This window comes from Mandrillus leucophaeus, unplaced genomic scaffold, assembly GCF_000951045.1.
Source record: "Mandrillus leucophaeus isolate KB7577 unplaced genomic scaffold, Mleu.le_1.0 Scaffold931, whole genome shotgun sequence".
NCBI lineage: Eukaryota > Metazoa > Chordata > Mammalia > Primates > Cercopithecidae > Mandrillus > Mandrillus leucophaeus.
In genome coordinates, this window is record NW_012110153.1 from 366753 (window position 1) to 392808 (window position 26056).

General features: G+C 37.7%; 1 protein-coding gene across 1 annotated transcript; it reads left to right on the top strand.

The window, feature by feature from the left end:
* Window positions 1-15214: 15214 nt before the first annotated feature.
* RLIM (ring finger protein, LIM domain interacting) lies at window positions 15215-26056 on the top strand. Its single transcript, XM_011970205.1, has 3 exons — window positions 15215-15394; window positions 16874-16957; window positions 18202-26056. The coding sequence occupies exons 1-3, from the start codon at window positions 15226-15228 to the stop codon at window positions 19821-19823; spliced, it is 1875 nt and encodes a 624-aa protein (XP_011825595.1). The 5' UTR covers window positions 15215-15225; the 3' UTR covers window positions 19824-26056.

Below are 26056 nucleotides of genomic sequence, written 5' to 3' on the forward strand. Positions count from 1 at the left end.
TTTGTATTTCTTAATAGAGACGGGGTTTCACCGTGTTAGCCAGGATGGTCTCAATCTCCTGACCTCGTGATCCGCCCGTCTCAGCCTCCCAAAGTGCTGGGATTACAGGCTTGAGCCACCACGCCCGGCCTAGAGCCCTCATTTTATCTCAGGCCTGTGTGACATTATGCTTCTAGGTTTGATTGCTGTCTAATTAGATAGGAAATTCAATGAAAATGAAAGGTTGTAGTAAAAAAGTCTGTAGGTTATGTTGCATCAGATACTTTTATTAACACTTAAAGATTATCCAGCAATCCCCCCTTTTTGTCTGTTACATTCCTGTTTCAGCTATTATGCATGTTTACAAATATTTATTGTTCTATTTTGCAGGCCTTGTAATTGGATGGGCTCGTTGATAGATGTTAAATAGATAGCTCTTTGTATATAATTTGATAAATTTAATTTAAAATCAGAAATTATTTTAAGAAATAGCTTAATAATGAAATGATCCGGAAATATTAGGCTGGTTGGATATCTTTGAGGTTAGTGAACATGTAGTGAACCTTAAATAATATAGTAGGTCAAATGAGGCATCTGCCTTTATGGAATTACATTATGTGTACATTAATTTTTCCATGGCCATGGTGGATCAGAAATAGAGCAAATCACCAACCAGCTTCCTCCTGTTCTCTTCATTTACAATAGAGTGGATGACCAATCAGAGAATAAAAAGTCTTCTGTCAAACCCAAACCAATGAGGTCCTAGAATTTTGTGCCACTGCATAGAACTGGACAAGTTTTTCCAAAACCTATGGCCCATTGATTTCAGAAAGTATCTGGTTTACATAATAAATTGAAATTCTGATGTCCAATATAAGAAAGCAATAACACTTCTGTGTCTATTTTTCTTTCATTTTTTTTTCTCAACCTCAAACATGAAAGTTTCCCAGATAATCCAGCAATTCATTTCTCTTTTTATCAATTGAGGTATTTTTAAAATACACCTCACTTGGGGGAATATATTTATGAACTTGTGGTTTTTCTCCTGAAATATATAGTTGGTATTTTTGCTCTAGATTTTCTTATATTTTAATGCTCCAACCCAAGGTGGGTTTTTTTGTTTTTTGGTTTTTTTGGTTTGGGGGAAGGGCAGGACAAGTTTTGCTCTGTCGCCCAGGCTGGAGTGCAGTCGCGTGATCTTGGCTCACTGCAACCTCCGCCTCCCGGGTTCAAGCGATTCTCCTGCCTCAGCCTCCCAAGTAGCTGGGATTACAGGCCTGTGCCACCACGCCTGGCTAACTTTTGTATTTTTGCTGGAGAAGGAGTTTCACTATGTTGGCCAAGCTGGTCTTGAACTCCTGACCTCAGGTGATCCACCTGCCTCAGCCTCCCCAAGTGCAGGGATTACAGGTGTGAGCCACTGCGCCCAGCCCCCAATCCAAGAGTTTAATCTCATTAGTCATAATAGCACCTACATATTTGTGAGACAAATAATCTGTAGGCGGAGAGCACTTGGTGCATTATATAGATTCGTGAATTTCTTGCAGTAATTTTGCAACTACAGGTTGGGTTGCTATTAAAACATTTGACAGGCTAATGGTGTTTCCATGATGGTGAACATGTTACTTCCTGGGAGAAAGGAGGTATTTGTGTTTGATGTTTTAAATTTTTTTCTGGAATGACAAAAGGTCCCTTCTGATATCCCTTGACTGTAGGAAGAAAGGTGTTAACTACAATTTTCATGTTTTATTGACGAATAAAAGTTCCCTTTAGTGCTGATTATAACTAAGACCATATGAATTATCTAAACTGGGACACTTTTGAGAGTGAAAGGGAGAGCCATATTACTAATTGCTTCAGTACAAGTGTAAACCATTACTCTTCTGGACATAGGTATACTAGTTCAGGAAGGACAATTGTCATCATGGTTGGTCTTAAATACAAAATTATTTCCTCAAATAATATAACTGATTGGTATAGATAGTATTTTTTAGTTAAGTGATTTTAATTTTAAAAATTGGCTTCACTCTTTAAAAACCTGATTTTTGATGGAAAAATCTTAGGTCCTTAAAATAGTGCCTTAGTTACTGATGAATACCAGCATTGTCAGTTAGCAGTGATTTTTACATTAATAACTTAAACACATGGACTCTGGGTTTTTGAGTCATTTTCTTTTTGACTTCTTAGGAATAATGAGAGAAGCAAGTCAAAATGAGTTTATGGATAAGACTAAATTTTAATTTAGTGGCTTAGCTCGATAATAAAAGAACATAAAATGGGTAATTGAAGATTAAATTCACTGTCTAGATTAAAGTATTTGAGATGAAATGTCATAATGGTTTCCTTTTTTAACTAACTTGATCCTGTAGATCGACAGAATTTGGCATGGTCTTCAGTCTTTTGATTTACTGAAGTTCTTAACACTCTTTCAGTTTAACTGTTTTAGAGGGTTTTAGTAAAAGTTGTTTGAGCTGCAAGTCGGTAGGTACATGAGGAACATTCCTGAGTCCTTTTAGTTTTTCTCTGTCCTTTTCAAGTGGAAAAGATAGAAGAATGTAAATGGAGGCTAAGCTAACTGCCATTCAGAATCTCTTATTGCTATAGTAGCATGAGCAGTGGTGGATGCCTTGGTAGCATTTTCTGATAGACCACTCTTGGAAATTATCAACAAATTGTTTAGTTGGTGAGAGGTATCATGCAATAAGGAAAGTCAGTGAGACATTAACCCTTCCTGTTCTTTTTTTTTTTAAGAATGCTTTATATTTCTTTTCAACAAGTTAAGATAACCACATAAGTGGAGGTAGAAGTACATTGAGTGAAATGGTAGTGAGAAAAGCAGAGCTTATAAGCTTATGTCCTAGTTATTTGTGCTGTTTTGTTTCCTAAACCTAATTTTTCTTAATATCAAAATGTGGCCTAGGTTATATCTTATTTACAGTCACAGATACATAGAACTGGAAAGTACCTTGCAGATGGTTTAATCCAATACTCTAATATTGGTGGAGATTCTGTGGCACAAGAGGTTAAATGAATTGGCCAAATCCACATAACCAAGTTATAGCCATAACTACATTTCAGTGTGTCTTTTTTCCTTTCACAGAGCTGAATTTCACCCTGCTACCCATGTGTAGAATAAAAAAAGATACCTGGTTGTTATCAAATATTTGTCTGTTACAAATACCGTAGCATTTGAATTAAACATTCTATATATGAAGAATCCCCAACACTTTTGGTGCCTACATACATGATGGTACTTTTGTTTTCTGGCCTGAAATTCAGCAGTTCTTTGTGATTTAACTTTTAAAAAACTGAATAAAGTATTTTTCATTTTGGTGATTTAACATTTTCTTCATTGACACAGATCACATGTTATTAGTTCTTATCTCCTTTATGAGGTTCTTTTTTGGGTTTTGTGTGTGTGTGTGTGTGTGTGTGTTTGTGGTGCGTGGTTTTTTGTTGTTGTTGTTGTTTGTTTTTGAGACGGAGTCTTGCTCTGTCACCCAGGCTGGAGTGCAATGGCACGATCTCTGCTCACTGCAACCTCCACCTCCCAGGTTCAAGCGATTCTCCTGCCTCAGCCTCCCGAGTAGCTGGGATTACAGGCAGCCACCATCATGCCTGGCAAATTTTTGTATTTTTGTAGAGACAGGGTTTCACCATGTTGGTCAGGCTGGTCTTGAACTCCTGACCTCAGGTGATCCGCCTGCCTCAGCCTCCCAAATTGCTGGGATTACAGGCGTGAGCCTCTGTGCTTGGCCTCCTTTATGAGGTTCTTAATGAAGCTCTTTTGCAAACAAAATGGATTGCCCTTCTCTTGTCAGTGTGACACATTTTTGTGTTCATACCTGTAATTTTTAAAACATTGGCATGTCCTGCTTTAGAACTTTGTTATAGAATTTGGAGCTTGAATGAACACATGCACAAGGTGAACATATTCAACACGATTTAGTAGTTACTTGATGTTAGGTTACCTTAATTCCTCCCTCCCACCCACCCCTTTTTTTTTTTTTAAAAAAAAAAAAAAAGGTAATTTCTTCCAGGTGACTTTTTAAATTTTGATATGGAGTCTCACTCTGTCACCCAGACTGGAGTGCTGTGGCATAATCTGAGCTCACTGCAACCTCTGCCCCCAAGCTCAAGCAATCCTCCCACCTCAGCCACATCAGGTCCCAAGTAGCTGGGACCACAGATGGGCGTTACCTTGCCTAACTAAGTTTTTGTATCTTTGGTAGAGACAGGGTTTCACCATGTTGCCCAGGCTGGTCTTGAACTCCTGGGCTCAAGCGATCCGCCAACCTCGACCTCCCAAAGTGCTGGGATTACAGGTGTGGGCCACCACACTCGGCCGGCACCATGCCCAGCCAAGATGACTTACTTTTTAAAATTGGTTTTTACACAAGCATTTCACTTGGTGTTTCAGAATTTAGTTTTGTAAGGTCTGTTTTATTAATGGTATTTTTGGATGCCTTAAGTCTCCTTAATTGAGTACTATAATGTAGTGTGTCCATCAAATATAACATGCCTGTGTTTATGCTTAGCACCAGGTCTCCTGACCTGTTAGTACTGAACAATATGTTTTAAATGACTTTTTGCCTTAACATTATAACAATTAAATTTTTAAAAGTTTGGTGTGCATGGATTAGAAGAATTAAATGAGATATTACATTTAGCAGTAATCAGAAAGTCATTTGCATAATTTATATTAATATATAATAATGACTAGAAGAAGTTGGGATTATTAACAATACTTTAAAATTCTCAAGGTGAATAAAATCTGTTTTAAATAAATCTCAGGCTTGGTGTTCTTGCTGGCCTTTCCTCCCCAGAATTAAATTAACCTGATACAATCCCATTCATTGACCAGATGAGTAGCTCTTTGAAACGATTGGGCAGAATTTCTAATTTGGTTTCTTGTTTCCAGGAATGGATTTGGATATATTGGCACACAGTACTGTAAAAGAAATAAGCTTAATAAAATATGCTGTTTATCTAAGGAGCAACTGTATTTTTAAAAATTACTAAAAGTTGACTTATTTAAAAATAAGTCCATCTAGGTTTGTGCTGCTTATAAAAGGTGTTTTGTCATTTTGGAATTTTTCATACAGGGAGTGAACATGCTATAAAAAGCTCATAGAATAGTTTAGTCATCCCTATTGGGATTGAAGGAAGGAATGTGTTTTAAAGTATAGAGTCTTGGGTTATGTTGGAGGGCGGTTATCTTAGTGAAAAGTTGACTGGATTTGGAATGCAGAGACCTGGATTTAATTACTGGCCCTTTCCATTTACTAGCCACATGGTTTTTGGTAAATCACTTTCTTTCTCTGTGCTTCTGTTTCTCACCTGTAGAGGTGGTGATTCCTACTTCATGGGATTATTGTGAAGATTAAATGAAATACAGGTGTATGGGCTGTGTAAATACAGGGTGATGAGTATTGCTTATAGCCAGAGAGAGACCTAAGTGACTTCAAAACAATTATATTTCATTGTCTAAATTACTGTATGTTTCACTGGTAATCTTTGTAGAAAAACAGCTGATGCTAATCATATGCTGAAGTCAAAATTTCTGACTTATGTGAGATAAGAAATAGATTTATGACCTTCTCTTTTACAGTGATGTTGAAAGATCCCAGGGATGTATAAGGATTCTTTTTTTCCTCTTACTACTTAAACTAGAAATGTACCACAGTGTTACTTACTGTAAAGTAGAATCTGGAGACCTGTTTTGTTAATATGTTATTCTTCACTAATATTTTCACACCCAAAATGGAGATAGAGCTGTATTTGATCATTTGGACTATGGTTTCCTGATATTTTTGGCATGCCTAAACTTTAAAATGTTTGTTTGCACTTAGTAAACAATAGTGGCAGATTACATCTACCTGGGGCAGAATTTGTGGTTTTTAGATTTATTCCATTTCTTTTTTTTATGCCACTTAGTGAAGGACTGCTTAAAATAAGACCGGGCTCATTGGGTGTGTGAGAGTAAAATTATTTTACAAGGCATTTGAGAGCATTGCCTGAATTCTTGATTTCCATTTTCTTTGCAAATGTAATTACCTCTAGTCCAGGGGACCTCTGCAGGTATTGTAGCCATAGCTTACTCTTTAAATTCCCTTTTAAGGGAAGGAGTGCCTTGCCAGTGCTGAAATGTCTTGACCCCCGATTCCGGTCCATGGGAAATGCTAAGTTAATGCAGAAAGGATGGAGTCTTTGAAATAAGTGTGTTGCAGGAATATCATGGGGAAAATATTTTCCTTGATTGTCTCTGGCATATATATGGAAGGGTAGGGGGAAAGGAGACAGCAGCATATTATTATTATTGAAGAGGTAGTGATTTGGATTTGTTCACATGTTGCTTTATGAGTGTGTCTCATTTAAATTTTGAATTAAATAAAGTTTAGAAATCCCTCTTTCATGGAATGAAATCCAAGCTCATCAAGCAGGAGCTGTTTAGGATTCAGAAATCTCTGAAATCACAGTGTCAGGAAAATTTTGAATGGAGGTGTTTTGTCTCTAGTTTCCATGTAGGAAATAGTAGAAATTCTAAAAGGTCAAGAATGAATCTTGAAGATTCATGAGCATAGGAAAGACTTATCTATCCCATGAGTATTGAACATTGTAAGGTATTGAACCTTATTGTTTTATTTTTGGAAAACATAAAGGGGATGCAAATAGTGGGTTTGTAGAGCATGAACAATATATTGGTCACATTTAAAACTCTCCCTATTTGGGATTTCTCTGTCTTACAAAGAAATACTTTAAAGTTATGCTGCCCAATATGGTAGCCACTAACCACTGTGTGACTGTTAGACGCTTGAAATAAGACTAGTGAAACTGAAATTTTAAGGTTTTTTTAATTTTAAGTTTAAAAAACTGAAGAAGTGTAAAATGTTTTTCCACGAAACACAACTTTATAACTACATTCCATTTTATCTGTTGAAAATTTAGCATCCAACTTGTGAAAGGCTTTAAGTGTAAAACACACACCAGGTTTCAAAGACAGTATTTTTTAATGTAAAACATCTAAATGATTTTTTTTATGTTGATATGTTGAAATGATTTTTTTTCTTTCTTTTTTTTTTTTTTTTTTGAGACAGAGTCTTACTCTGTCGCCCAGGCTGGAGTGCAGTGGCTTGATCTCGGCTTACTGCAACCTCCACCTCTTGGGTTCAAGCAATTCTCCTGCCTTAGCCTCCAGAGTAGGAGTAGCTGGGACTATAGGCGCCTGCTACCAGGTCCGGCTAATTTTTGTATTTTTAGTAGAGATGGGGTTTCGCTATATTGGCCAGGCTGGTCTCAGAACTCCTGACCTTGTGATCAGCCTGCCTCGGCCTCCCAAAGTGGTGGGATTACAGGCGTGAGCCACCGCAGTCAGCTGAAATGATTTTTTTTGGTTATGTTGGGTCAAGAAGATACCTTACTAAGATTAATTTCACATGTTTTTACTCTTAAAGCAGCTGCTTGACATTTTAAAAAATTACGTATATGGTTCAAATTGTATCTCTTTTGGACCGTGCTGTTTCAGACAGATTACTAAGGGAAATGAACTCAGTGTTCACATTGGATTACTTTCAGTCATTTAAATATCCACAATATGCAAGGCACTGTGCTAGTGGCATTTGGCAGTTTTTAAGGGACTGTAATTCTGGTTCATTCCCTAAAAGAAATTACTTGAGAAGAGAAGACAGATACACTTCAAAAATATAAAACATTATGGAAGGCAGAAAGTGCCACTCTAGTAGCATAGACAAGTGCTATATGCAGAGATGGATGGAAAAATTGCTAGCTGAGATAGTAATAGCTCCTTAGGAGGGAATATCTCATTGGATCTTGAAGGGTAGGTGAAATAGGGAGAGGCTAAGAGGGGGCTGAGGGGAATAGCAGTACATTGTGACAGTAGTAAAGCACAAGGTATGTCGGGGAAGGGGAGTATGGGGTAGAGGCAACCTAAGCGGATTGGTGTTGCTAAGAAAATGTTGTAATTTTGTGTCACTGGAATATGTAGCTTACTATGACCCTAAGCCCAGAATAGAAGACCAAGAGACTTCACTACCCTGAATAGCATTTTAGTCCAAATGGTCTTTTGGAATCAGTCTCTTCTGGCTCTCACCTAATAACGAATCGTTTTTTTAATATCCAGCTTCTGCTTGATTATCTCTGGAGACAGACAGTTTGCTTGCTTCAAGAGACTGGTAGCATCTCTCTTTTTCTGGCAATTTTGTTAGATTGTTTTACTGAAAGGAAGAATTATTTGCTTCCACATGTCTTTAACTGTTGACTCTAATTTAACCCTGTGGTTGCGCTCTCTTTCATGTTATTCCTCTCTAAATATTTGAAGATGGTAATTGTGTCCATTTTTAGTCTTTCTGCAGGCTAAGTACCTCCAGGTAATTCATCCATTTCTTTTGTGATGCTCCCAGGCTTCTCACTAGTGTTTCACTTACTCTACATGTAGTCTGCTTTTGTTTTTGAGATGGGATCTCGCTCTGTTGCCCATGCTGGAGTGCAGTGATGCTATCTTGGCCCACAGCAACCTCTGCCTCCCAGGTTCAAGTGATTCTCCTGCCTCAACCTCCCGAGTAGCTGGGACTACAGGCATGCATCACCATGCCCAGCTAATTTTTTTGGTATTTTTTTTAGTAGAGACTGGGTTTTGCCATGTTGGTCAGGCTAGTCTCAAACTCCTGACCTCAAATGATCCGCCCAACTCTGCCTCCCAAAGTGCTAGGATTACAGGTGTGAGCCACCATGTCCGGCCTTCTACATGTACTCTGAACAGCAAGTTTCAGTGGGGCTGTTACCTGCTTTTATTTGAACACCATTCTATGAAAGCAACTTGTGATTCTCATAGGTTTTGTAGCCAGGTCAGACAGGCTTTTTATTGAGGTTGTGTTAACCAAAAACTTGAGGTATCTTTCATGTGAACTGCCAAGACAGGTTCTTCCCCGACTGTATACTTTTACTATGGGCCCTTCATTAAAGTGTCTGAGGTAGGATATTTACCATTGTTTTTATTTCAGCCCATCCTAGGAATCCACTGATAATTCATGCTAACTCACAGCTTTGAGTTGTTTATGGATTTGTTTACCATGTCTTGGGCAGATTCATCCAACTGGTTCATTTAAAAATGCTAAAGTTTATAGGGCTGTTTGCAAGTTAACATTGCTTCATAATCTTCGAGGGTGGTATTCAACAACTGTGAATCTTTTTAATTGTATTGTCATCAAGCTGCTTACTACTCAAAGAGTGTATGATTCTAGGTTCAGCATCAACATCACCTGGAGGCTTAATAAAAACGCAGAATCTCAGGCCCTACCCCAATCTACTGAATCAGAATCTGTATTTTAACAAGATTTCCAGATAATTCCTATTACACTGATCTATATTTCTTCATAATAGGAAGAAAAACCTCAGATCCTGTGCAGAAATCAAGTCAGTAAGTCAGCAATGTTATCCTGATGTACCTATCAAAGAGATTCTCATCCCTGACTTTCAAAATAGAATTACCTGTGAAATTTAAAAAATATCCATGTCTAACCAACCCCAGAGAAAGTTCCCTAAGTAATTCTAATGTGCAAGCCAAGGTTTGGAACCATCCCTATGTAATGCAAATAAGGTTAATCTTTTCGGGGTTTTTTTTGTTTTTTTTTAAGTTTACCAGCAGTGAACTCCACTTCTTGTGAACATACTGTCTTCTACATGTTTGTAGTTTATCTGATAATGTATTTGCAGAATTTTCCCCTAGATGTATTGTTAGATTTTACTGCTCTGTAGTTTATAGATCTCACTTTTTTTGAAGATTGGATCATTTAGCATCTCTCCTGTTCTCTATGACATCTCAAAAAGATTGTCATTAGAAATTATGCATTGTTGGCTTTTGATTTTCTTTGAAAAGTTATTTTTTCCACTCTTTCCAGTTAGATGATTCTCATTGTTGAATAAAATAGAAACAAAATGGAAGTTGAGTGACTCTTCTGTCTTCTGTTAATATATCTGATACACCCCCCTCCATACTCAGTACAAGACCCCTTTCTTGCTTCACATTCAGTGTTTTAAGTCTTTCGCATATTTTTGCAAGTTTCTGTTCCTTCTGGGCTTTTACCTCCCTGATAACTTTTTTTTTTTTTTCCTTTGAGACGGAGTTTCGTTCTTGTCGCCCAGGCTGGAGTGCAGTGGCATGATCTCGGCTCACTGCAACCCCCATCTCCTAGGTTCAAGTGATTCTCCTGCCTCAGCCTCCCAAGTAGCTGGGATTACATGCATGGGTCACCACACCAAGCTCTTTTTATTTTTAATTTTTTTTTTTTTTTCTAGTAGAGACGGGGTTTCACCATGTTGACCAGGCTGGTCTCAAACTCCTGACCTTAGGTGATCCACCTGCCTCGGCCTCCCAGAGTGGTGGGATTACAGGTGTGAGCCACTGCACCCAGCCCCCTGATACTATTATTAAGACTTTGTGCCACTGCTGTAACTGTCCTTGGCATGTGAGTTTTCTCTTTTCTTTGATTCATGTCCTTCACATGTCAGAACTTAACCAGATATCTTTGCCTTCTTTGGAAGATTTATATTTTTCAAGCCTTTTAACCCTGCAGCTATTTTCAGAACTATTTACGTATCCTGCACAAGTGAATTTTGTCTTAACTTTCATGCATTAGCGTTCAAACTACTAACTGCTTTATTAAGAACATTGGTTAAATGTTCTTAGCAAATTTGAGAAATTATGGCTGACTTTTTTTTTTCTTTGTGCTCTTCTATATTTTTAAAAATCAGCTGCCTTTACCATTTCCAATACCAAGTTGTATTACCTGAGATTCATGTGGGAAAACTTGGCTTCCTTTACTTTTTTTTTTTTGTGTGTGTATTTTTTAGTGCCTGTTTTTTGTGTGTGTTTTATTTAAGCGTCAAAGTTTCAAGTATTATAAAGTAAGCATTTGTCAGAAATGTATATAGTATAATCTTACTACAATTAAGCAATCTCAATTATGAGATTAAGAAACTCCAAAAATATTGTGATCTCCCCCCACCACCACCACCACGTTTCTTGACATGCTCATCTTAATTAAACAATGATAGGATAGTTCTAAGAATAATGATCTAAGGAAAACAGTGGAGATCTAGGTATGCCCATGTCTAGACTAAAATCTGTTTAGGCTTAGCAAGCAGGCAGGGTTTGACAAGACAGGCTTCTTTGTGTTCTTATATCTGGAGTAAGACTTGACTTACTTTTCTCTTTAGAATTGATTTGTGAACATTCTGGCACTTCAGGTGTTGTGTGTGGGTGTATGTGGGGTTAAGTCATAGTAACAATATAGACTACCCTTTTTCCATAAGTCAAATTTTCATGTTGTCCTAGTCTGTTCAGGCTGCTATAATAGACTATCGTAAACTGGGTGGCTTATAAACAACAAAAACATATCTTTCACAGTTCTGGAGACTGGAAAATCCAAGATCAGGGTGCCAGCAGATTTGATATCTGTTGAGAGCCCAATTCCTCATAGACAGCTGTCTTCTCACTTTAACCTCACATGGCAAAAGGACAAAGGAACTCTCTGGGGACTGTTTTATAAAGGCGTAAATCTCATTCATGACGGCGCAATCCTTATGACCAAAGGCCCAACCTCCTAATATATTCATCTTGGGGTTTAGGATTTCAACATGTGAATTTGAGGGGGACATTCACATGTTGGGGTTTAGGATTTCAACGTGAATTTGAGGGGAACATTCGGTCAGTAGCACACATGTTCATGGAATTTAGTTGTGTTTGTGGGGAACGTAAGGGGAATCTGGGGTTGTAAGGGAAAGAATCAGGATGAACATTTTTGTTTGTAGTCTCCCTGTATTTTAGATTGTTGACTACCATTGTTTTTTTGTGTGCAGTTAATTGATGAATATGTGTGGAATGTCTGCCAATATTCTGGTTTCCTTAAACTCGTACAAATAGTGAATGACAAATAAGAATTTTTGGCTAAGTTTATGTATTACCTAGAACAGGAGTTGGCATACTTTTTCTGTAAAAGGCCAGATAGTATAATATTTTAGGCTTTGCAGATCAAAAAGCAAAATTGAGCATATTGTTACTTACACAAAAAAAGAGAGAAACAAAATTCTCAGTTTTTCCTGGTAAAATTCAAAATGTAATAACACTAATTGAGTACAGTGTTTTGTGAGATAGGTTTACTAATGAGAAGAATGACACTCTTTTGAGGGTAACATTTTGCTTAATTGGGATTCATAGCTAGTCTTCCTTATTAGTCATTTGCAAATGTTCATTTATGGCTAACTTAAATATTTAATATTTGAAAGTATCTTTTCATACATACAGGTATTATTATCTTAAGCAATCCACAAGTGTATGATTTTAGTGAAGTGTATTCATCTTTTAGAAGGTATCTACAGAATTTTGTTAGATTTTTTATGGGTTTTTTTTGTTGTTGTTTTTGTTTTTTTTTTTCAGATGGAGTCTCGCTCTGTCACCCAGGCTGGAGTGCAGTGGCATGATCTCTGCTCACTGCAAGCTCCGCCTCCCGAGTTCACGCCATTCTCCTGCCTCAGCCTCCCGAGTAGCTGGGACTACAGGCGCCTGCCACCACACCCAGCTAATTTTTTGTATTTTCAGTAGAGGCGGGGTTTCACCGTATTAGCCAGGATGGTATCCATCTCCTGACCTCATGATCCGCCTACCTCAGCCTCCCAAAGTGCTGGGATTACAGGTGTGAGCCATCATGCCCGGCGATTTTTTATCTTTTAATTTTTTATGAAGATGGGGTCTCACTATGTTGCCCAAGCTGGTCTTGAACTGCTAGGCTCAAGTGATCCTCCTACCTCGGCCTCCCAAAGTGCTGAGATTACAGGTGTGAGCCACCACACCTAGCCAGATGATTTTAATATTTACCTTTTGGCATATTACCACTGCAGAGATAGCACTTCCACTTCCAGTTGAGAGTTAGATGGAAGCTCCTCAGTTGCACAGTTAAATGGATTTTGAAATAAGGAAATTTATTTTGTGCTTACATTGGGGTCTGCAAAACACTTCTGGAATTGTAGCTTGAGCTCAGAAAATGTATGTGTTACAAATTTGTATGGGAATGAAGCTGTCATTACTTTGTCAGCACATGAAGTATATAAAACAGCTTGACATTACATGTGATACAAATGTTATTGTTGAAATGGCTTTACCACAGTGTAAGTTTCATATATAAGTGTTTTTTGCTTTGTTGTTTTAGGATGAATTCATTAAGAAACATTATCAAGTCTGCAGGAAACACTAATTTTCCAAGCTATTCATTGTTTGATAATAGTAACTGAGAGCAGTTCTCACGCAGAAAAAAAATTCCATCTTTGCCTTGAGCACAACAAATCACAATAAAACTTTACCAATATTAGCCCATCAAAATGCTGTGTGGTAGAGCAAGACAAGATTTCTGACAAAAATTCATGGAACTTGAACTTAAACCAGAGTTCGTAAGAGAGAAGTTCATCATTAGTGCTACTGGTTCAGTAATATGATAGATTGAAATATTTTCTTCAGATCACCTGCTGATGAGTAATAAAATAAATAACCATAAACGTTAAGTACCTTACATTTTCATAAACTTGGTAAATTTGTCCAACTAGATCTTTTTCCATTCCATATGTATTTTTACCATTCCAGTAGTAACATATCTTATTGTCAGATTCTGCTTCAGGTTGTGCTGAATTAGAGTTTTCTCAGCTTTGAAAATATTCTCACCTATGATTATTTCATGTAGACTACACATAGAGGCTACTTCTGCAGTTCAAACTCCTTGAATAATCAACACTTGGTTCTTTGAATAAACAATAACTTTTAAGTAGTGTCAGTTACATTTTGTCAACAAATCAAGAGCCAAAGAGAGAACCACTCCATCATTTACCTTATTTTTCAGTTGATTAGTGACGTTGCTTTCAATATTCCCAACTTTTTGGACCACTATACTCAACAAAATTCCAATATTACATTTATTTTCTCTGGACACAGTTCTTCAGCTTCTGCACTCAAACATAATTTCACTAACTCACCATCAATAAACAGCTTTCCTTGCTTAGCCAATAAATGAGCCGCTTGGAAATTTACTTTGAAGCCTCATTTTTATTTTTGTGAAGAAATATTTTGTGATGAGATTTCACTTTAAATTTTCTAACTTTTTAAACTGTAGCTTTCCTGTGAATTGGGAATATTGTCACTAGTGTTTAATAGTGTCAGTATATATTGTATTTAGTATATAGTCTTTTTTGCATAATCATGCATTCTTTGCCATCTAATCTGATTTTTGAAAAATCCATCCTCTGCTGCACCTTTAAGCATGACATTCAGAGTCCACTTTTCTCTTTGTTTGAGATGATGAGCGTGTACTCAGTTTTTTTTAATGTCACAGTATGAAAGCACTTGAAATGCTGTCGTTATAACTACATCATTGCAACTTGGAGTGCACAGAGCAGCAGTCCAAAGCAATGGAAGTGCCACATACAGTCTCAAAACTGCTCAACTCTGCCATTATAGCACAGAAGCAGACATAGATAACATGTAAATGAATGTGTATGGCTGTGTTCCAATAAAACTTTATGAACACTAAAATGTGAATTTTGTATGTCACAAGTTAGTATATAAAAACCATTCTTAGATTGCAAGGAGAATAAAAATATGCAGCATGAGGCTGGGTGCGGTGGCTCATACCTGTAATCCCAGCACTTTGGGAGGCCAAGGAGGGCGGGTCACTTGAGGTCAGGAGGTTGAGACCAGACTGGCCAACATGGTGAAACCCTGTCTCTACTAAAAATACAAAAATTAGTTGGGTGTGGTGGCAGGTGCCTGTCGTCCCAGCTACTTCGGGAGGCTGAGGCAGAGAATCACTTGAACCTGGGATGTGGAGGTTGCAATAAGCCGAGATCACACCACTGCACTCTAGCCTGGTTGAGAGAGCAAGGCTCCATCTCAAAAAAAAACACAAAAAATACCACAGTATGTCTGGATTTGGCCCAAGGGCTTTAGTTCGCCAACCCTGTCTGGCTCAAGGGCTGTAGTTTGCCAACCGTTGACCTACTCTTAATATAACAGTGCTTTTTAGGAGTTTTTGTTAGGAAATTTCATTTGAGGTCTGAAAATCCACGTCTAGACCTACATTCTGGATTTTTACATAATTAAAACTGTTGTATAGAATGCATAGTGACTTTTATTTTCAAGATTAGTCTCCTTTCTCTTTTCAGGTAATTTTCCACTTGTTCATCAATATGGAAAACTCAGATTCTAACGACAAAGGAAGTGGTGATCAGTCTGCAGCACAGCGCAGAAGTCAGATGGACCGATTGGATCGGGAAGAAGCTTTCTATCAATTTGTAAATAACCTGAGTGAAGAAGATTATAGGCTTATGAGAGATAACAATTTGCTAGGCACCCCAGGTATGCTTACATATATTTAAGGATTTATAAATGTAAATTGCTGGTTTAAAAAAAAATACCTGAACCTGTTTTAAAAATCCATTTCTTTAGCCATTATGAAATATTATTTAATATAAGGGATATGGAATGACATTTATTGCTGTATTTATTACCTGATTGTATTTACTCATGTTTGGAATTATACTATATCAGAGAGATTTTTAACTTATGAATTATAATATGAATTTTTAGTGTTCTTAGTTAGCTTTATCTAACTTACTAGATAAAAATCCAAGTGTAGAATAGCTAATGGGAACTTAGTTTTTAGGAAAGACTTATTTTATTTTGTTAAATCTCTGATTTTTTGAATATGTCCCAGTTGTAATACTTTAGAGCTAGCCTTGGGTAACATAGCAATTAGAAGTTTGTGCTTGATTATCTTTTACCCCACGAAGTCCCATTTGATCCTAGTTAAAACTCAGTGTCTGTCTTCCTCCTCATTTCTGTTTAATTCTACTTACCTTTGAGTAATTGCTTAGATTTTAAAAGGTAAGGTTTTTGCATGACTTTTAAGAGAGGGAGTGTGTTTTGAGCCAACAGTACCAGGCTTGAATCAGAATGTCTTAGTTGGAGTTCTGGCCCTGCTGTTTGATGTGGCTTCTGTCAAGCCAGTCTATCACTCAGTCTGTTTCTTCATTTTAAAATGCAGATAACAATATCTTCCTCTCAAAGCTTCAATTCTTAAAAATTACTTACTTATTTACTTTTAAGACAGGGTCTCATTATGTTGCCCTGGCTGGACTCAAGGGATTCTTCTGCCTGAGTCTCCCAACCTAACAAGCTGGCACTACAGATGCAGTACCACTGTGTGCCCAGCTTAGAATTGCCTTTGCCTTTTTTTTTTTTTTTTTTTAAGCGGAGTCTTGCTCCATCGCCCAGGCTGGAGTGCAGTGGTGCAGTCCCGGCTCACTGCAACCTCTGCCTCCCAGGTTCAAGTGACCCTGCTCCTCAGTCTCCTAAGTAGCTGGGATTACAGGCGCCCACCACCACGCCTGCCTAATTTTTGTATTTTTAGTAGAGATGGGGTTTTGCCATGTTGGCCAGTCTGGTCATGAACTCCTGACCTCTGGTGATCCACTTGCCTCGGCCTCCCAAAGTGCTGGGAGTACAGGCGTGAGCCACCATGCCTGGCCTAGAGTTGCAATTTTTAAAAGTTAGATCTTATATGCAAAAGAACTTTGTAAATTGCTTGTAATATGTTTCCAAAGAAGTGAATTTTTCCCGGGTCCTACCTACTCCTTGGTTTTTCTCTCAGAGAGTTGGGAACCACTGGTTTTCTTTTTTCTCTCTTTTTTTTTTTTTTTTTTTTACGTTTTCTCTTAACTTTTAAAAATATGATTTTTTTCTAATCATCTTGTGTCAGATTACTATGAGTCACTGATAAAGTATTTGATTGTCATACCCCTAATGTCATTTTTGCCCTATGGTGTTAAATTTCAGGTGAAAGTACTGAGGAAGAGTTGCTGAGAAGACTACAGCAAATTAAAGAAGGCCCACCACCGCAAAACTCAGATGAAAATAGAGGTATATTTTGGTTTTGGTGGGGAGGTGGATAGATGATAGAATGATAGGAGCTTTGTAATAGTAAATGTCAGCCAAAGATTATCCAAATTTGGCACAAATTAATTTGGTGCTAAGTAACTGCTCATAAAAAGAAAACTGACATTTTCTTATACTTAGTGAGAATATCAGCATTTTTTTTCTATCTCACCTTTGGGATGTTTATGTTAATTGGAACACAGTGAGAAATGGCCTATTTAAATGTGATTTTGTTTGTTTTTCACCTCCATTGAAATTTATTCCTACTTAATTCCTTCTTTATAAACATGCGGCTTCTTCACCAGCAAAAAGAAATGTCTAAACCCAGTGGCTCCTAATGAGATATAATTTTGTCCCATGTGGGACATTAGCAACGTCTGGAGACATTTGTATAGAGGGCAGGAATGCTGCCAAACATCCTGACATGCCATAATGCACAACACAGCCCCCATGACACAGAATTAACTGGCTTAAAATGTCAAGAAGTACCACTGTTGAGAAATCTTGCTCTAATCTCAGGTCTGGTGTTTCCCTCCCAGTGTCGAGTAGGGATTTTGACTGTGTAACCTGAGAGGCTACGATAATAATTTGGTTCTTGAGCATACACTGGTATGTGCTATGCAAGGTTCAGACTACTTATTTGATCTGATCTTTAATTTCATGTCCATTGAAAACCTTGGTAACTTTAAAAAATATGCAAATGCTTTTAAACCTATAAATCTTGTTTGTATTTTTCTTATGGCTACAATAAGTAGTCCTGTATTTTAAAACAACCTCAAATGTTATCGAAGGCACAGTATGTAGACTAATAAAAATTTGACAGAAATGTAGCTTGAACTAAATGTGACTATTCGTTAAACACTGTCTCCTTACGTAGTCTGATTACATTAGTGTTTTAGCAGAGGACTGAAAAAATGTCTTCTGGCCATCCCACCATGGTATGCTTGGCCTTTATATGATAAAATACTGGAAACAGACTTCCTCTAGATTCCCTTTAAAAATCAAATAATTCTCTAAATTTCTCTAATATAGATTGCTCTTTTCAAATGGAATTAGAATTTTCTTGCCTTATAAGTTTATGCAGTGTAGTTTGTAAAAATCTGTAATTATGAAATGTGTTCCGAATCTTTAAATTCTTTAATGCAGCGTTTTAGAGCACTTATTATATGATTGTCCTCATTTTAGTAGTTCCTCTTTTTCTCCCTCTCCCCCTCCTTTGTTTTGAACAGGAGGAGACTCTTCAGATGATGTGTCTAATGGTGACTCTATAATAGACTGGCTAAACTCTGTCAGACAAACTGGAAATACAACAAGAAGTGGACAAAGAGGAAACCAATCTTGGAGAGCGGTGAGCCGGACTAATCCAAACAGTGGTGATTTCAGATTCAGTTTAGAGATAAATGTTAATCGTAATAATGGGAGCCAAAATTCAGAGAATGAAAATGAGCCATCTGCAAGACGTTCTAGTGGAGAAAATGTGGAAAACAACAGCCAAAGGCAAGTGGAAAACCCACGATCTGAATCAACATCTGCAAGGCCATCTAGATCAGAACGAAATTCAACTGAAGCGTTAACAGAGGTCCCACCTACCAGAGGTCAGAGGAGGGCAAGAAGCAGGAGCCCAGACCATCGGAGAACCAGAGCAAGAGCTGAGAGAAGTAGGTCACCTCTGCATCCAATGAGTGAAATTCCACGAAGATCTCATCATAGTATCTCATCTCAGACTTTTGAACATCCTTTGGTAAATGAGACGGAGGGAAGTTCTAGAACCCGGCACCATGTGACATTGAGACAGCAAATATCTGGGCCTGAGTTGCTAAGTAGAGGTCTTTTTGCAGCTTCTGGAACAAGAAATGCCTCTCAAGGAGCAGGTTCTTCGGACACAGCTGCCAATGGTGAATCTACAGGATCAGGACAGAGACCTCCAACCATAGTCCTTGATCTTCAAGTAAGAAGAGTTCGTCCTGGAGAATATCGGCAGAGAGATAGCATAGCCAGCAGAACTCGGTCTAGGTCTCAGACGCCAAACAACACTGTCACCTATGAAAGTGAACGAGGAGGTTTTAGGCGTACGTTTTCACGTTCTGAGCGGGCAGGTGTGAGAACCTATGTCAGTACCATCAGAATTCCCATTCGTAGAATCTTAAATACTGGTTTAAGTGAGACTACATCTGTTGCAATTCAGACCATGTTAAGGCAGATAATGACAGGTTTTGGTGAGTTAAGCTATTTTATGTACAGTGATAGCGACTCAGAGCCTACTGGCTCAGTCCCCAATCGAAATATGGAAAGGGCAGAGTCACGGAGTGGAAGAGGGGGTTCTGGTGGTGGTAGTAGTTCTGGTTCCAGTTCGAGCTCCAGTTCGAGTTCCAGTTCGAGTTCCAGTTCGAGTTCCAGTTCCAGTCCTAGTTCCAGTTCCGGTGGTGAAAGTTCAGAAGCTAGCTCAGATTTATTTGAAGGCAGTAATGAAGGAAGCTCATCATCAGGCTCATCAGGTGCCAGGCGAGAGGGTCGACATAGGGCCCCAGTCACATTTGATGAAAGTGGCTCTTTGCCCTTCCTTAGCCTGGCTCAGTTTTTCCTCTTAAATGAGGATGATGATGACCAGCCTAGAGGACTCACCAAAGAACAGATTGACAACTTGGCAATGAGAAGTTTTGGTGAAAATGATGCATTAAAAACCTGTAGTGTTTGCATTACAGAATATACAGAAGGCAACAAACTTCGTAAACTACCTTGTTCCCATGAGTACCATGTCCATTGCATCGATCGCTGGTTATCTGAGAATTCTACCTGTCCTATTTGTCGCAGAGCAGTCTTAGCTTCTGGGAACAGAGAAAGTGTTGTGTAATTAAGATCTGAACTCTCAGCTATGTAGCTGATATAGTGATGGGCAAACAGGAATCACTTGCTTTTATGTCCACTTTTTGAGTGGTACTTAAATGTAAAGTAACAACCTGAATTGAGTCATTGCTTTCTGAAGGAATCATTGTCCTTTCTCCAGTCTTTGTTCCAGAATAAAAGGAAGTATTTTAAAAGCCACGTTTTAGGACCTAAAAATCTGATTTCGGTACCAGTTAAATTGGTAGCATCACTGTTACTGTTAATTTATCATATACACTCGTTAATTTTTCCTTTGTTATCTTAAAAGATCTGCCTTAGCAATGGCTCCTGTTTCATGTTGATCTTTAAATTTTCCCACGCCATAAGAGAGAGGAGCGAAGGAAATTACCAGTTTAGACTAAGTTACAGTATGTGTTTCATAAGTGATTAAAGCTATACCATTCCCAGTTATTAGTTGACACAAATTCAGCCACATTCTGAATATTGTTTGTTCACCTTTCAGACTTGGTGATACTGGACATGTCAGTGTAAATAACACTAAGGTTAGGATCTTCTAAGTGTACAACTGTCTCCTAAGCCCATCACTGTGGCACACTGTAGAGTGAGCTTATAGTTTAATTGAGATATTTATCTTGTGGAAATATTAAAAAGCCTATGCTTGTGTAAGTGAAAAAAAAATCACATTCATTTGTTTAAAAATGTAAAGCTATTTTGTAGAGGCTCAGTACTTTTCCAATGCACTGTTGTATGAATGCATTAAAAATTGTAAAGTACCATGCTTAGAACTGAGAAAACTGCTTTTTGTGAGCCAACATAGTAACAAACACACCAAACAAAGTACAAAGCTGCTTTTGTAAGTGTGTAGATGTCAAGAGCAGAACATATCTATAATATTTAATGTATGTGAACAGCTACTGTGACATGCAAAGGAAAGGACAGTGCAGAATCAAACTGTGTTGAAGACCAGTGGAAATCGTATAATTTAACTTGGATTTAGGCAGGAAGTGAAAGATGGAAGGAATAAAGAAAACGGCTCTGGAGGATTTAAAAGTTTTCCTGAAGACAGTAATAATGCAGACACAAACTGGTTTCATATGGTGAGAGCAGCTGCAGCAGCAGCTTGACCTGGTATTCTACCTGAGTAGACGAAGCAGAAGATCAGCAAATTTGGCAGAGTTCTGGTTTAAGAAAAACAAACCACTACCACCTAGCACAAGTTAAATTGATGTTTTTACAAGTCTGCTCCTCAAAAATGAAAAGATGGAGGAAAGAGACTATAAAACCACTTGTAGCATATGAAATGCAGTTGGTACACATGTGTGTGTTAATAGGAAAGTCTTGAATTTGTGTTATTTTTGAGATTTGTCATTTAAGGTACCATTGCACACTTGATAATATTTCATTACTCTCTCTTAACACAGACCTAACATCTCGAATTTAAAGACCAGTTGAAGATTAAGGGATTTTTATCCTTTGTTGAAAGTGAGTCATGTTGGGTTATTTGAAATTCAAGTTTTAATTGTGCTGCCCATATATGAAAATGAGACTGCTGACTCACTATCTATGGACATGCACTTTATGTTGGTTTCTTAGTAGTAGGAGTAACTTCATGATAACCCCAGTCCTCTTGCCTAGTTTCTTTTTTGAGACTAGCTGGGGTTAGGATTAGAATGACTATGGAGCAGGTATTTATTCTTCTGGGAAAAGCTTTAACAGGCCAAAATAGGGATTGAACTTGTCCCTGGCCTTTATCAAAGCAAGCTAGCTACCCAGACATAGTCAGATACTCTACAAAATAAACAAGTCTGCTTTAGGAATTGTCTGGCTACCTTCACTGTTATCAACTTAGCTGTAAAGATTATTTCAAAGCTCACTCTTTCATGATTTCTTCTGGCTTTCAATCCTACCTAAGTATCAAGGAAATTAACTTGTAAATATGGTAGTTGTTTACTAAGGATATGTACTGCTCTTGCAAGGAAATAATGTCCAAACAAAGCTTCACTTATTTTTTTTATAAGCAGATTTCACTGTTTATGGCGCTTATGTAATACATTTTATCTTTTTAAAAATGTGTCCGTGTAAAGTCAGGATTCCTTTATATTTGTGAGCCTCCTTTTCTCCTTTCCTAAGGATGTAATCTACAGTTTTCAGATCTGCAGGGTAGTCTTGATTGGCTAAAAACAAATCAGTTTTCTTCTTGGCATAAAGTGTTTCATTATTATAGGGGCGTTCATTTTAAATAGTTTAAAAACAATTGCAGCACATTCTAAGCATAAGAGAAAGTTATTGACAACAGATACCTTCCTAACCTCCCAAGATGTACAACTCATTTGTGAAGTATTAAAGTAAGAGGTAACTCAAGCAGAATGCTGGCTATGAATGTAGATATTGAAGCTATTCATAAACACTGGAAATAGAATTTTAAGCTTGTAGCCTTCAGTGGAATGCACACATTGGACATGTGCATGTGAACACCTTTTTCAATAGCACTCACGGATTTCCATTCGATTGTATAGAATGAATACAAGTATTTTAGTGGAATTTGCTACTTAATTTTTTAATCTTCCGATGTCCATGATTATTACATGCTTACTGGTGTTGTGGACATTGAAGACAAGGTCATTCGTAGGTGTCAGATTACGGTGGAGAACAAAAATCATTTTCCCCCCACCAACATCCAGTCACCATTCTCGAGGGAACATTTCTTGCAGAACACCTTATATTTCATTTTCTGTCTTTGCACTTTTTCTTAAGTACAGAAATGTTGTCTTTAAGACCTAGTTTGAACTTCATGCAGTAAGAGGAACAAGGATAAACAATGTTGGGAGTTCACATTGTTCAAAGCATAGGGAAAAGTACCAAAACCCAAATTTTCTTGAATATTTCAGATGTTTTTAAAAATTCACTTACTAGTCTGAAATGTTTGAAGTGTTTTAACTGAGCAGCTGACAAAGTTGAGGTTTTTTTGTTTTGTTTTGTTTTCTGAGACAGAGTCTCACTTGGTCACCCAGGATGAAGTGCAATGGAGCGATCTCGGTTCACTGCAACCTCCAACTCCTGGGTTCAAGCAATTCTCCTGCCTCAGCCTCCCAAGTAGCTGGGATTACAGGTGCGTGCCACCACACCTGGCTAGTTTTTGTATTTTTAGTAGAGATGGGGATTTCACCATATTGGCCAGGCTGGTCTTGAACTCCTGACCTGAAGTGATCTGCCTGCCTCAGTCTCCCAAAATGCTGGGATTACAGGCATAAGCCACCATGTGCGGCCAAAGTTGAGGTTTATTAGTACTATTAGAAACAAAGTTGAGCAAGGTAAGTTAAAAGTTTGCAGACTTTCTATCAGCACTATAGAAGATAAGCCACCTTGTTAATTTGGAATATTGCTCTAAAAAGAATATGTAAGTTATACCTCAGTGGTGTTAATGGAGGTGGGGATTGAGAAAAGTGTTCACATTAGTGTTGGAATGTAGGTAATTATACAGTTCATAAGAAAACCTTCACCAGGAAATAAAATATGTGTGTGTACACACACACAGTTTTTTAAAATGATTATTGGAATTCATCCAAACCTTAAGATAGGAAACTGGTTGGCTGTAAGTGTTGCCTCAAGTAATGTGTCCCCCTCCCCTGGAATAACATGTCTTTTCTGTGCCAAGTATCCTCTCCTAGTGTCAGTGTCTCAAATTATATTTATGGAGGGTTGTCACATAATATGCTTTGTATTTAACTACCTGCTTCCTGAGCGTCCATGACATGAAATGGGTCAAGCATCAGCCATGACTTTCAGTCAGTTCCCAAAATACCCATATGATAGGGAGGTAAAGATTGCAAAATTCCTCTTAAAAGGCCATTTTTACAGCTTGCTAAAATATAGTGGCACCTTGTGGTTAATATTTTTTCTTTTAAAGATGGAGAATGTTTTTATTCTTCCCCTTTTCTCCTTTGTTCTTTTGCGAACAAAAAAATTTATAATCTGCCTTATTTGATTTTTTTTTTTAAGTTTTACCTTACAGGCTTCCCTGTCACATGTTTTATCATATTAAGTACATAGAAGCCATGTTTGCAGGGCACTTTTATTCTCCTAGTCTTATAAGACTATGCTGATTGTTACTTTCTGAAGTATTCTGTACCTTAGTATGCAAGATTGTTAAGGCACATGTTAAAGTGTCAGGTGTGTTTTTTTTTCCCTTTAATTCTTCAGTATGTTTATATTCAATAACAGTATTGTAATTCATTGAATTAACTAGTAAATTGTGTGCTTTTGAAAAAACATGAAAAATGTAAATTGACAGCATACTTCATTTGGAAAAAAGTAAAAGATCAGAGGAACTAGTATGTCACTTATTTATTTTTATTTTATTTTATTTTTTACTTTTTGAGACAGGGTCTTGCTCTGTCACCCAGCCTGGAGTGCAGTGGCATGGTCACGGCTCACTGCAGCCTTGACTTCCTGGGCTCAGGTGATTCTCCCACCTCAGCCTTCCAAGTAGCTGGGACTACAGGCATGCACCACATCGCCTGGCTAATTTTTTGTGGAGATGGGGTCTCGCCATCTTGTCCAGGCTGTTCTTGAACTCCTGGGCTCAGGCAATTCGCCTGCCTCATTTTCCCAAAGTGCTGGGATTATAGGCATGAGCCCCTGCGCCCAGCCTCACTTATTTTTAAATCAGATTTTTTAATCAACTAAAACAGCTGTGAGTTAGGTACCTGCCCTGCAAAAATTTTTAGGATTATGAAATTAAGAATTATTTTCCTTAACTGGAACAGTTCTAAAATTTATCTGATACTCCTCTAACAAGTGAGTGATCTCATTTAAGTAACCCCAGTTTGTATCTTAAAGGCTACAGCATGGAATTGAACTGTTTAACAGTGTTAGAACTGTCAAGTGATAATCACAGAACAGTTTGTATTGGTTTAATAATTCTCATGTCTTGATCAAATCTGAAGGAACCAGGCATACCCTCCAACACTCTAAAAATTAGTGAGATATTTATTTTTATTAGGATTTGTTTATTAAAGTTCCACAAGCTGCTTTATGGTCAGTTGGGCTGAGTAGTAGATATCTTAAAAGACATGCAGTGAAAGTGAACCCTGTCATACCATGGTGCCTCTTGATTTCAAGGTTCCTCTATAAGTTCTTCATCATGCAGAATTATTTCAATACCAAGATATGGGTGAACCAGCTGTCCAGCCTTAACTCTATTTAGTGCCCCATTACTAATGTTCTTTTAACTAGTTTGTATGTGTTTTAACTGTCCAGTGTTTGGATTTTACCTCTTGATAGCTCCGTTTGTCCCTGGTGCTGCTTTTAAGGATGTAGGGCCATGTGATCAGGTATCAAGTTGAGTAGGTACGCAGTTGGCTTATTGATGTATCTGTGCCTGTTTTATCTTCTCCCAGGAAGAGCTGCTTTGGTATAGTTGTTTACTTGGATTCATACAAAGAACAGGGCAGCAATCTTGGAAAGCTTTCTGAAGCTTATAAGAACCTGAAGGGATTTGGAGGGGGAACAGTAACAAAGGCTGCCTTTATGTCTTTGGACACAAAGCACATAGATGTATGTTCTGTAAAGACTAAAGTGATTGTTACACCAGGGCTTCCTGACCTTCGGGAGAGACTCAAAAAAGCAGAGAGGAGCACAAAGTGCAGTTAATTTGGTTGGTTTGCTTTATCTGGTTTCTCATTTTCTTTCAATTTAAACCTGAACATAACACCCTTCTCCAATATCTATCCAGCAGACTCCTGGTTGGGAAGCCCTGTATTAAATTTTGAGAATGTACACAGTTTTCTTTTGTACAGTGCTTTACACCTGCTAAAAGTTAACTTGTTTAATGCAAAACAAGACCTTGAAAGGTCAATCATATTAAAGCTGGTTTGATTATTAATAGTTATCTTTTAGGAAGAAGCTTTTTTCCCTATGTAAGATGTCATACTGCAGATTTAAAATATAGACTATCAATAAAATGCATGAAGTGATCATTTGTGCTTGATCATCTCTCCTTGGGTTTTTCTTTAAAAAGGGGAATCTGCTATAAAGGTTCTGTTGCTTCAAACCAATGTCAAATAGACTTGATTTTTAGAATCAAATGGAATTACAGTGCAACCTTGGTTTTTATTCCCTTCACTGCTATAAGTGTGGGCAGGTACTGGTTTATATGTTATAACTTCTGTTTTATCTGTGTTGTGTAGTTGAATGGCTTAATCGTTGAGTGGTAAAATAAAAGACTATATTCCAATACAA